The sequence below is a fragment of the Scleropages formosus genome, chromosome 17 (assembly GCF_900964775.1).
Source record: "Scleropages formosus chromosome 17, fSclFor1.1, whole genome shotgun sequence".
NCBI classification, from domain to species: Eukaryota; Metazoa; Chordata; class Actinopteri; order Osteoglossiformes; family Osteoglossidae; genus Scleropages; species Scleropages formosus.
In genome coordinates this window covers 8,884,242-8,896,530 of record NC_041822.1, presented here as the reverse complement: position 1 = coordinate 8,896,530, position 12,289 = coordinate 8,884,242, and the positions used below count along the sequence as shown (strand labels likewise).

The window sequence follows — 12,289 nt, the reverse complement described above, 5'->3', positions numbered from 1 at the left end:
TCTTTGACTAAATATTATTTAGGACACTTAATCAACTGGTTTTTAAGTGATAAAATTGTTTATGTATTTTTCCACCAAAGCTGCATCTGCACTGTTTGACACACACCAGATGTATTTTGGAGTGCCAATGGAATCATTTGGTTACCTAGATTCAATAAAGTAAAAATACTTTATTAGTTAAAAAAATAACTTTAGTGGAGTTGGACATTTTTTCTGTGGAAGACATGATAAAGGAACTGGTTCCTTCACATCCAGCTAAATACTGTTAACGGAAAGATTTGGACACAGCCTAAACAGTCCTGAATTCAGTCCTGTATGACAGTCAGCTAAAGAGAAAGGAATAAGTCAGGATAGATTTTGTTAATTTTCAGAAATCTGCGTACCTCTCTGGCTGATATTCGGGATATGTGAATTGCCAACATATGCCAACAGCATATGTACAGTCATGTCCCCAAAGCCATTGAGTGCAAACTTTTAATGCCAAGCAAATTGCTTGCTTTACAAGCCACAGCTCATATAGTGCCTTGCAGAGGAACTAGTGTAGAATAAGCCCAACAAAACAAAATGTGTAATCACTGCACATAAAACTAAACTTTCCAAAAAAGCTATGTGCTCATTAAAGCAGCAAAAATTATAGTAAATGTTTGTATCTTAAGGGACACTTTGGACAGTCAGGCCGAATAAAGTATAATGAAGTGTGTTTTCATTTGTTGTACAGGAGAGAAGCTACGGGTCTTGGGCTACAACCACAATGGGGAATGGTGCGAGGCGCAAACAAAAAATGGTCAGGGTTGGGTTCCCAGCAACTATATCACTCCAGTCAACAGCCTGGAGAAGCACAGCTGGTATCATGGCCCCGTGTCTCGCAGCGCCGCTGAGTACCTGCTCAGCAGCGGCATCAATGGCAGCTTCCTGGTGCGCGAGAGCGAGAGCAGCCCTGGCCAGAGATCCATCTCGCTGCGCTACGAGGGCAGAGTCTACCACTACCGCATCAACACAGCCTCCGACGGCAAGGTCAGCTCAAGCTCCCGCAACAGTTGGGAAACAGAAAATTGTATTAGGAAGCAGATGTTACAACATGAGGTTTGAACTGATTTGATTGCAGTCATTTTGGGGAAGTTCACATTCTACTTGGAGAATGTAATAGAAGGATGCTAACTTGCTTTATGTGATACCTTTTAGACAACACCTTGTCAGTGGGAGGGAAATACTCTAAAAAACAGTAAAACAGGTTGGGATGCTAAATCTGTTGAAATGTGGCTGTAGTGATACCGTAGGAAACCTCAAGTTCAGTCGAGCGTTGCCACACAGGCTTTATCCTAGTCTGGGTTTTGTCGGTGTCCCTCACTGACCTGCTTTATAATGGAGTAATTTTGTCCTCAGAAGGACAAGTATGCCGGTGAGTCTCATCCAGTTTCTACAGTTCTGTTCTGAATGGCTGGATCTGAGTTTTGAATTAAGACACTCAAGTCATTCAGTTGTTCAGATGCTCTGGATCCTCGGTCACTGACTGAGAACATTGCAGTAGTAAGTAGTTGCACAGCAGTATACCATTATAGGGTGTGCTGGCAATGCACCCACGCCTATACTTGGGTTCCTGTGCCTACAGCATTAATGTTTCCTATACTGTATCCCTTATCATTGCTGTTGCGTGTTGCCCACGACAGTTTGTGGGCAGGATGACAATATTCACTGTGTAATGCTGCGTAACACACGTGGAGGTTTGAACGCTTGTGGGCATTCATCATTTCAGGGCACTTATTAAAGTGCAGTCCGTCAGAGACCAAAGAGCTGTCTTTAGTGCACGAGGAGGTCTCAGCAGAGCCTTGTAATGCTTGTTAAGGAGCAACAGGATTGTTTGAGTACTCTGTCTCATAAAGTGTACAGAGGCAAATGAGATTTTCTCCAGGATCTTAACATGTAAACTGAAGCATTTGGATAATCATGATAGACCACAAGCAAACTGAGCCAATGGTCTGCAATTTTCATATGAAAAAATTTTGTATTCTTCAACTTAAAGATTTGAGGGACCAGGAGGGATGAGACAGGCATTCAACCCAACCACTCTCCCCAAATCTGCTATCACCTTTCTGACTTCCCACTTCCCATGCAACTAACAGCTGTGTAATGTTGTCCCTTGGTGGATGAATGCCATTGAATGATGAATGATTTGTTAATCAGCATAGTCTGAATTCCTCCGTCATTACATGGAATTCCTGCTGTTGTGGTTTTTCTCTGAAGGGGAGGGCGGCGGAATGACTGCACGACTGGGGAATGCTGACATTCAGTGCAGCTGAGATCATTTAGTTATACTTTCAATCTACACAAATATGCACATGCAAGGAGATGCATGCACACAAAGAAAAAAACTGAAATGATACTGAGTCTGATTTTGTCTTCTAACTGCCAGAATCTGATGGTAATACCTACAGGAAGATGCTTAAGACTTAGGTGACTTTACAAAATGGGCTGTGAGGAGCAAGATGGTGAAGTAGGTACGTCAGACGCAGAAGTGGAGACTGGCTCCAGTGCTTCTCAGAGGCTACGTACCTGTGCAGGAGTGAAAGGCATGCTGAGAAGGCCTGTGTCATTCCCCACAATTCCACGCATTCCTCCCCCCCCGTTATGGGCTGTAATTGAATCCCTGCCAGCTTGAGTTTCAGCATCTTGTCTGGGCCCCCGCAGAGCATGAGCGGATGATCGCTCCCCGGGAGGCTGGCGCAGCAAGTGGGGCTGTGAGCCGGGTGGGGGTACTCGGCGCAGTTTGCAAATCACGTGCAAAGTGGAAGTCTGGGCTGTTGTCCGCATTTAGTTCCTTTCAGATAGCAACACTGCAGTGTCAGCTGCATATCCAGTAAAAAGTGATGGGGAGTCGGAAGTAGACCGCATATGTCTCCGAGTGGCAAAGCACAAGATACCTTGAACTTCAGCATTTCTTTTGCTTGCCATTCTAGTGTCAAAGTAAAAGCAGATCTTCAGACAGATCAGATGTTTTTTCACCATTCCTGTTTTCTTTGTACCTCCTGTTGATGTTCGCCTTTGTGCTTTTGTCACAGCTGTACGTGTCGTCAGAGAGCCGCTTCACAGCGCTGGCTGAGCTGGTGCACCACCACTCAACGGTGGCTGACGGCCTGATCACCACACTGCACTACCCAGCCCCCAAACGCAATAAGCCCACTGTGTATGGAGTCTCGCCCAGCTATGACAAGTGGGAGATGGAGCGCACCGACATCACTATGAAGCACAAGTTGGGTGGAGGCCAGTATGGGGAGGTCTATGAGGGCGTCTGGAAGAAGTACAGCTTAACAGTGGCCGTCAAAACCCTCAAGGTAAATTTGAGAGTCACAGTAGTTTTCAACACGAACCCATGTGTGGTGAAAAATTTTTTTTTTTTTTTTAATAACTTGATGTAATCATACCTCTGTAGTAGAATCTCTGGCACTTTGGTTAAGTTTAAAAAAAAAAACCATGTAAAGCTCAGTGTAGACCAGGCAATATGGTAGCAAAAATTACTGTCACATATATAGTGTTTCATTGCCATCTAGTGGTGCCATCCTGCTGTCAGAAACTGCCTGTTTCCCCTACAGTAACCACATACTGTTCAGTGAACAATTAGTCATTTGAACACATTTTGTAATCATTAAGTACTTACTGTTACTGAGGATTTTCTCTTTCATGCTATTTTCTTTCCATTAAATTTTGTTACTGTCTTTCAGGAGGATACCATGGAGGTGGAAGAATTCCTGAAGGAGGCAGCAGTCATGAAGGAGATCAAGCATCCTAACTTGGTGCAACTGCTTGGTTAGTTTTACTGGCTGAGGACTGAGTCTTTTACATGATCAACATATTCTCTGTCTTTGTCTCTTTTATCATGTACAGCCTTGAATAGCGCTAGAATGCAGTATTTCATAATTCTCTTTTCCTGCCAACACCAATTTGGAGTACGGAAGAGTAAGTGCCAACAAGTTGACTTGAACTCTTAGTGAACTCTAACTCTTTTTTGGTTTGCAAGGTAAGAGAGGGTTTGACAGTGGTTTACCATTGCTGCCTTCTGCACGTGTCTTTGGACTGTGTGAGGAAACCCACACAAACACAAGGAGAACATGTAGACTCTACAAGGACTGAGCTGGTTTCAATCCTATGTCCAAATATGAAGCCTGGGCTCTACCTGTTGCTAACATCCATTCGCTCGACCATTAATCACAATTTTTTGGGCATGGAAATTTTTTTTATTTACAGTGCTCTCTACTTGTGTGCTACTGTGTAGAATTTATTATCACAAATATCTGGTATAGTACTACATGTCAGTGTATTTGTCCATTACTGTGTTTGTTGGGCTATGGTGGTGGTTGTTTCTCAGATATGTCTTGTCACTGCTTTGGTCCCAGGTGTGTGCACACGGGAGCCTCCCTTCTACATCATCACAGAGTTCATGACCCATGGTAACCTACTGGATTACCTGCGCGAATGCAATCGGGAGGAAGTCAATGCAGTGGTTCTGCTCTATATGGCCACACAGATCTCTTCTGCCATGGAGTACCTGGAGAAAAAGAACTTCATCCACAGGTGAAGAGCTTACCTTGGCCACTTGTAGGGGTGGCCTATGGATGCTGCTTGAGGAACATTTTTTTTTAGTTACAACGATAATAGCATAAACATCCTGGGAACCTGTTTTCCACACACTCAGCCATTTCCTTGTGTTCTCTTCAGGGACCTGGCTGCCCGTAACTGTTTGGTTGGGGAGAACCAGTTGGTCAAGGTGGCAGATTTTGGCCTGAGTCGTCTAATGACAGGAGACACCTACACAGCTCATGCTGGGGCCAAATTCCCCATCAAGTGGACAGCCCCTGAGAGCCTGGCCTACAACAAGTTCTCTATAAAATCAGATGTATGGGGTAGGTAGATACCCAGAATGTGTCATGGTTTTAAAGTGACCTAAAATGTACACCTCAGGCATACTTTCTTATAACCAAATGAAGATGCCTTTGTTAAACATACCCAGGAAAGGGTGTTTAAAATTGCGAGAAAGGAAAGAGCCTGTTTTCTATTTGAAGTGGTTTTATTCTGCCTTGACTGAATCCAAACCGAACATTTGAACAGGTATACAACTCATTGAGTGCACCTGCTTAACTTTGAATCAAATGTTCAAACATTCAGCGGGCAGTTTTTATCATTTCAAAGGTACTGTTCATGGTTAAAATATGTTTTTGCCTTAGACTGGCAACTTTTTGAATTATGAGGTGTAGTGTAAGTTTGTTTTTACAAGCACTATCCAGGAGTACAGTCTCCCCTCTAGATTCGCGAGGTTTCGGTTATTCGTGAGTTAGCCACGAACAATTAAATGGGAATATTTTTGGAGCCTGCCGAAAGATCGCGGAAACTCGCAGACACGTAAGCGAAAAACATAAATACTGAAAATTGTCACATAAAATCATATATTATTTAAATATTAGTTTTATTTAATATTTGTTAGCGTAAGTAAAAACTTTTACCATTAAAGATTTAGTAATTTTTGGTTTAAAAAAAGAAAAAAGTGGGATCTAAGCGTCTTGGCTTGGGTAGGCCGCGCATCGTTGTCTCAGTAATCAGCCTCACTCACGTGTTAGCTGTCCTTGTGACCATGGAATCTCTTGTTTCTCGCAGTAACTTTTAAACTTTTCAGTGTCATTAATTTTGCCACTATTATTCGCAAATTTTCACATTAGTGGGGGTCGTCCGCCCCTAACCCTTGCAAATGTGAAAGGGTGAACATACTTCCTTCTCCTTGAAATGAATTTCACACCTCTAAAGAAGAGCCAAGAATGACGGACTGGATCATGGGAGGGTTCAGAAACCATAGTTGCTTGTGTGACTTGGACTATTTATCATATTCTTGTAGAAAAGAGATGTGAGAGCTATGTCAACCCCTCTCTCATATTTTGGGCCTTTCAGCTTTTGGCGTACTATTGTGGGAGATTGCGACATATGGCCTGTCTCCCTACCCGGGTATTGACCTGTCCCAGGTGTATGAGCTGCTGGAGAAGGACTACCGCATGGACCGGCCTGAGGGCTGCCCAGAAAAGGTCTATGAACTTATGAGAGCCTGTGAGTCCTTCTCTTTCCTAAAACTCCATACACTCTCAGACACAATTCCTATCCTTTTATGGTTGCTCCAGGCCAGTCTCAACTGAATGGCCTTTCTTCAGAGTGTCCTATTCCACCCTTACATTTTTTCCATATTCCTCACCCTTTCACTTTCTTTCTTGTGGGTTTTTTCCATCCAGCTACCTTAATTGAGTAAACATTTAAATTGGCGTCAATTTGTATATACTGATAGCATGTCCGATTGTTTTGTTGCGCCATGCTTGAAAGCCAAGTGATTGCACAGAATATTTGTACAAAAACCTCTCAGTTCTGTTTGTTTTACATGTTTTCCTCTTACCATTCAGGCTGGAAGTGGAACCCTGCAGAGCGTCCATCGTTTGCTGAAATCCATCAAGCATTTGAGACCATGTTCCAAGAATCGAGCATTTCAGATGGTGAGTGCAGTCTGTCTTTGTCTCTCTCTGCCAGTAGACTTAACCCCAGTGGGGGCAGTGTACAGCAAGTGGTTGTCAAGTAATGTACCAATACCATGTGTAGGGCTTTTGAAGTGCTGCCAAGTGTTGTCGTGCTTTTATTGAGGCATCCTCAAAAAACCTTCAGACAGTTTCCAATTATCTATTTTCTAACTTAGCACTTCAGCACCAGATCATAAGTTTTTTTTTTTTTTAATACATTTACTGTGCATTATAGCTAAGTTCAACTCTGAAATGACCTGTGAAGATGGTAATACAGAACTTACATAGTGATAAAGTTCTATTAAGCTCTTTCTGTACGTTAATATCACTCATGTGAATCTTTCTGTCCTGCAGAGGTAGAGAAGGAACTGGGGAAGAAAGGGAAGAAGGTGACCGTGTGCCCCATGCCACAGGCCCCTGAGCTACCGACCAAGACCAGAACCTTCCGTAAAAACACAGACCACAAGGATGGAGAGAGTGCAAGTGAGGCCCAGTAATTCCCCTAAAACTGTAGTTGTTTGGATTCATAAGCAAAGCAAGGCACTGAAATGTTACGCAGGCAAGCTTTAGACTCGTCTGTCTTTGCATTTATGGCTTTTTGTATTGCTGCAGCTTAGAACTTGTGATGCATATGCTCAGCGTTTTGTAATTCACTTCTAGATGTAGTGGAGCCTGAGGTGGCTGTGTCACCCATGCTTCCCAGGAAGGAGAGGCCATACCTGGACAACAATCTTAATGAGGATGATCGCCTTTTACCTAAGGACAAATCAAGGACCAGTATCTTCATTAGCAGTCTCATAAAGAAGAAGAAGAAGACCGCCCCAGCGCCTCCTAAGCGTAGCAGCTCTTTCAAAGGAATTGATGGACCTACAGAGCGCTGGGGAGGAGCAGTGTGTCGAGGGATAGGAGATGCCAGAGAAGACTTAATTAGTGGGCCTTTTCTTAGTGATGCTGCCAGCACCTTTGACCCAAGCAAGCTTCTGAGTGCCCATAACAATGGTGCAGGGAGCACAGTCAATGGGCCACCTGGCTCCCCAGGACCCTCAGGTCCATTCCCCCCACAGCACAGCAGGAAGAAAGTCAACCCAATGGCCTCCACTTCTGGAATGAGAACTCTGGGTGAGGAGGACCTTTTATCTAATTCAAAACGCTTCCATCGTTCCTGCTCTGCCTCTAGCATGCCCCCTGGCTTTGACCGGACTGAGTGGAAGTCGGTCACACTTCCCCGCAACCTGCAATCCTCTGCACATCACTTTGACTCAAGCACACTTGGAGGACGGAATGACAAGCCAGCACTGCCGCGCAAGAGAGCTAGTGAGCAGAAACCAGAGTCAGTTTCTCGCTCTGGCACACTTACACCGCCCCCAAGGCTCCCCAAGAAGACCGAAGACACAGTGGACGACGTCTTCAGGGATCCTGAGTCCAGCCCAAGTTGCACTCCCCAGAACCAGATGCTCAAAGTGAGTCTTCAACCACCGGCACATGGTGAATTCTCTAAAACGAGTGCCTTGCAGGCTGAGCTTCTGAAGTCCAGTGCTTTCCCAGTACTTGGGGCAGCTGGAGAAGAGTGCCGAGGACGCCGTCCAAAGAACACCCCTGATAGCCTGGTGCCTAAAGAGAAGGGAAAGCTTCAGAAGTCAAAACCAACCCCACCTCTGCCTTCCTCTTCAAAATCTGGAAAGGCATCTCGGAGTCCTACCCAGGACACACCACCAGATGCCAAATCCAAAGCCTTTGCCCAGAGCTTTGATCACCATCACCTCAGCTTAACTAGTGCTGAACAGGGGAAGTCCCTTGTTTCAGTGGAAAGTGCAAAAAAAAGTCTTACTGCCACCTCCTCCAAACCACCATCAAAGACATCTCCAACATCCTCTATGTCCACCCCACCACCGGGAGGACCACAGTCTGGATCCTCCAACAGTGAGCAGACCTCTACCACAGCATTCATCCCCCTCATTACAACTCGGCAGTCTTTACGCAAAACTCGGCAGACCCAGGAGAGGCACCCTAACTCAGCCATTACAAAGGAGATGGTCTTGGGGGGAGCCGAGCAGCTGCGTGCTGCCATTGAGAGGAACTCGGAGCAGACAGGCAGCCACAATGCCGTGCTTGAGGCAGGAAAGAACTTCTCCAAATATTGTGTCAGCTACGTGGAATCCATCCAGCAAATGAGGAACAAGTTTGCTTTCCGGGAAGCCATCAACAAGCTGGAGAGCAGTCTGCGGGAGCTGCAGATATGCCCGACAGCTTCAGGTGGCGCTGCCGCACAGCAGGACTTCACCAAGCTGCTGTCTTCAATCAAGGAGATCAGTGACATTGTTCAGAGGTAGCAAAAGAATTTTGTCAGCTTTGCTAATATGGACAGTGACTCTTTTTTTATTAAGAGCTCTAGGACAGAAGAGTGAAAAACAGGGACCTTGGAACTCTGACGCAAGCCTCCGATACATGATCTTACTAAGCTTCCTGTTCTCACAGCTCAAAGCAAGGATTTTGTGCACAAATCAAAGGATCTTAGATGTTTGTTCCTTCCTCAAAACACTAATACAAATACAAATCTTTACACATGGTATAACTCCATGGATCCAACTCTGCATCACTTGAATTTTTCTGTTTTTAATGTCTTTTTATGTTTTTGCTTTGTAATGTTATCAGAAATATGAAGCAATCAATGTTTACTGATAACTAAAATATCTCTTTGGATTCACTGCAGTTATACAGATTTTGCGTAACAATGACCTTTGTTAATGAACACTAGTTTTATTATACATCTGCATGTCTTAACATGGTAATGTGTTTTTTCACGAAAACTGGGTGCAGTATGTTGAAGATGGAAAAGATGCTTGATTACAGACACATAAAAGAAGAAAATGAAAACGTCACTGCTCCTGATAACAAGGGATATTAACAGAAGGTGTGTGTGTGTGTGTGTGTGTGTGTGTGTGTGTGAGAGAAATACAGATCAAATTATTACTACGCCGATCAGGGGAAGGGTTTCAGGAAGGTCCGGAAGCAAAAAAACAGAAAAGAAAGAAATATACAAACCTTGTTTGCAGGGAAGTTGAAAGTAACCAGAATGCTGCATTACAATTTCAAACCAAAATGTTGGGACTGCACTTTGAAGTGCTTGTAAGAGTTAAGACACTAAAGCAGTTTGCCTTTTTACTATAGGGGTGTCAGCTCGGTCCGTGCTGGTTTTTGCCCCTGCCTGCCTTAATTATTTTACGACATATGTATTTACTCTTAGCCATATCACTACTTTTTCAAACATATTCCCTTAGTGTACCTTTTTTCCTTGTAATTTATGAAGAATCTAATCATTCCAAAATATTGAGGCAGTGGTTATGTTAATACTCTCTCAGTAAACCATAAACCAGTATGCACACCAGCTATTTGTGGACTTGAGTTGGACACCACTGATTTAGTATATACCCCAAGCCAAAAGAAATTGCTACATTGTAGAAAGTTATCTTGTGCGTTTTATTTTGTTTAAATAAGAAGTATTTCTGTATGATTTAGTATTTCCCGCCTTGCCCTCTCTGACTGCAGTGACGAATGTCGCACACAACTTTGATGCCTTTACATCACACTATGGTACTGTCACTTATTTTATGTCCAATATATGTAATGCCACTATTTGTTTTCCGTTTGTTATGTCTCATTTTGTGGATTTACAGTTAAATTACTTTTCTTTGTAAATATGTTTATTCTCAATATCTACACAGTGAACCCTGTGGTGCAATTCATGTTTGATACAATACAAAGTGTTACTTGAAAGTACTGCATTGCATTATTCTTTACTAATTGGAATATTTTTTTCAGTATTATTTTCTTTGTAAAATACAGCATAATATTAAATATTAAGGTGCATAAATTATCAAGATGTCAAGAATTCATGTGAAACTGTTACTATTTTAGGCTCTTTATGAATGTTAAGATTTAAGCCAGAACCAGATTGTAACCAGTATTGAGTCACTGTTGCTTTCTGAAAGTTTGTGCTGCCTTTTAGACATTACACATTAGTCTGAAAGGTCATGAACAACTGGTGACCAGTTTGTTTTTAGTCTTAACCTGAGCCTGACTAGAAGCCAAGCTTTCTGAAAGGCTTCACACCAGGAAGAAGTAGCAGGCAGTAAACCACTATACCTTTTCAGCATATAATGGAAAATAAGAATGAAGAAACTCTATTCCTGACTTCTTCCTACCAGTCTCTCTGAAGTAAAGCCACTGTGTTGATTTTTAGACAAGTTTTAATTTATAAATGACTACATTTGAACTGATGGTGTTTTAAAATCTAAGTTTTAAAAACAAATTATTGATTGAGAGCAAACAAATTGCCATTTTCAGCTGTATTTTCTTTGAAACCCATGACGCCTGTGTCCTGGTGACAAGACTGCTGTACCTACGCCACATTTAAATTTTCCAGTGACATTAAAATACACAATACAACTGCAGTAAATTCATTTTATTTGTCTGCAACAAAATTTGTTTGTTACAATTCATTTTCTAAATATTCAATAGTCTTAAATACTTTGTTCTTCTGCAGTCATTTTGTGATTAGTTGCAAGATCCTACCCTTCACCATTTTTCAACACAGTGAAATTAAAGGCAGCTATTTTCTCCCAAATCTAAAAGTGAATCCCCCTTTACTCCTGTATTCATTAAGGCCCTCAGCTAGATTCTCCAGGTCACTGGTCCGTTTGTGTGTGTAAACAGAGGCCAACACCTGTGACCGTGAACTCCGTTGTTGAGTGCCTTCGTTGGGTGGCTCCTCCAACAATTCGTCCTCCATAGGTCCTGAGTCAAGTAGCAGGTGACGACCACCTGGGTCTCTATAGCTGCCTTCAAGTCCCTTCAGTGCATCTGTGAACCACTTGGAAAAGTCTGGCCTGGTCTCGCTGAAATGTTCTTGAGCTGTCCGGACGGAGTGCACTACCTTAGGCATCTTTCGGACACTCCATAGAGCCTGTTCAAAATCAGCTCGGTCCCCAAGGGCGCCATCCACCCGGTAGAAGTTCCCCACTTCCAGCAGAAGCAGGATATATAGAGGGCAGGTAGATCTCATCTGTGTGGGTAAAACAAGATACACAACTGTCTTTATGTGGAACATAACTACATCTCAGGTTATAATAAAGGCTTATATATCAGTCAACTTTTAATGCATTATCTATAAAATAGTGAAACACTTTGTCCTTGCTGACCCTTGTCAGCATAGAATGGCTCATTCAAAAATACAGGTAAATGTGATGAATGTTTAGGTTCATTAAGGCTAAAGTCACAGCAGTTACTTTCACATGAAACAATACATTTATGTTTTTCAATGTATGCAATTTGGAAATGACCCAGCAATACATTCAGCATACATCAAAATTTAAGTTTTGAAAGGTAGTGAGAGTCAAGTATTAGATAACCCCTTTCTCTTTAGAGCGGGTAATTCACAAACTATGTGAAGTTCCACGATCCTCCACGGTGAAATGTGTTGCAGCTCACCGCATCCTGCCATCACCCCAACAGCTCCTAAGTTGGCCAAAGATGTTCCAAAGTTGAGAGCTCAACAAAGCACCCCCACAGTAAGTGTGAGCCCTGCAAATGAAAGCTGAAGCACACCTAGAATTCCCTTGCAGCTGACTTGTAACTACAGCACTGCCCGATTGAGAGAAATGAAAATATGTTCTTTACAAAAGGAAGTGACTATACTTTATGCCAAAATATGTGCCATATTTTAGGGCTATTTTTGAAATTGTTCCGGATAC

The 12,289-nt window shown here is 42.9% G+C and overlaps 1 protein-coding gene across 2 annotated transcripts in view; it reads left to right on the top strand.

Moving 5' to 3' along the window:
- Positions 1 to 9,145, top strand: part of LOC108938597 (tyrosine-protein kinase ABL1-like) — a 31,353-nt gene extending 22,208 nt beyond the window's left edge. For both annotated transcript variants that reach the window (XM_018759298.2, XM_018759299.2), the window contains exons 3-11: positions 719 to 1,014; positions 3,057 to 3,329; positions 3,717 to 3,801; positions 4,389 to 4,566; positions 4,711 to 4,895; positions 5,932 to 6,084; positions 6,429 to 6,518; positions 6,894 to 7,022; positions 7,200 to 9,145. In XM_018759298.2, the coding sequence (XP_018614814.1) occupies positions 719 to 1,014; positions 3,057 to 3,329; positions 3,717 to 3,801; positions 4,389 to 4,566; positions 4,711 to 4,895; positions 5,932 to 6,084; positions 6,429 to 6,518; positions 6,894 to 7,022; positions 7,200 to 8,869 (3,059 nt within the window). In that variant the 3' untranslated portion in view covers positions 8,870 to 9,145. The remainder of the gene's footprint in view (positions 1 to 718; positions 1,015 to 3,056; positions 3,330 to 3,716; positions 3,802 to 4,388; positions 4,567 to 4,710; positions 4,896 to 5,931; positions 6,085 to 6,428; positions 6,519 to 6,893; positions 7,023 to 7,199) is intronic.
- Positions 9,146 to 12,289: the final 3,144 nt, after the last annotated feature.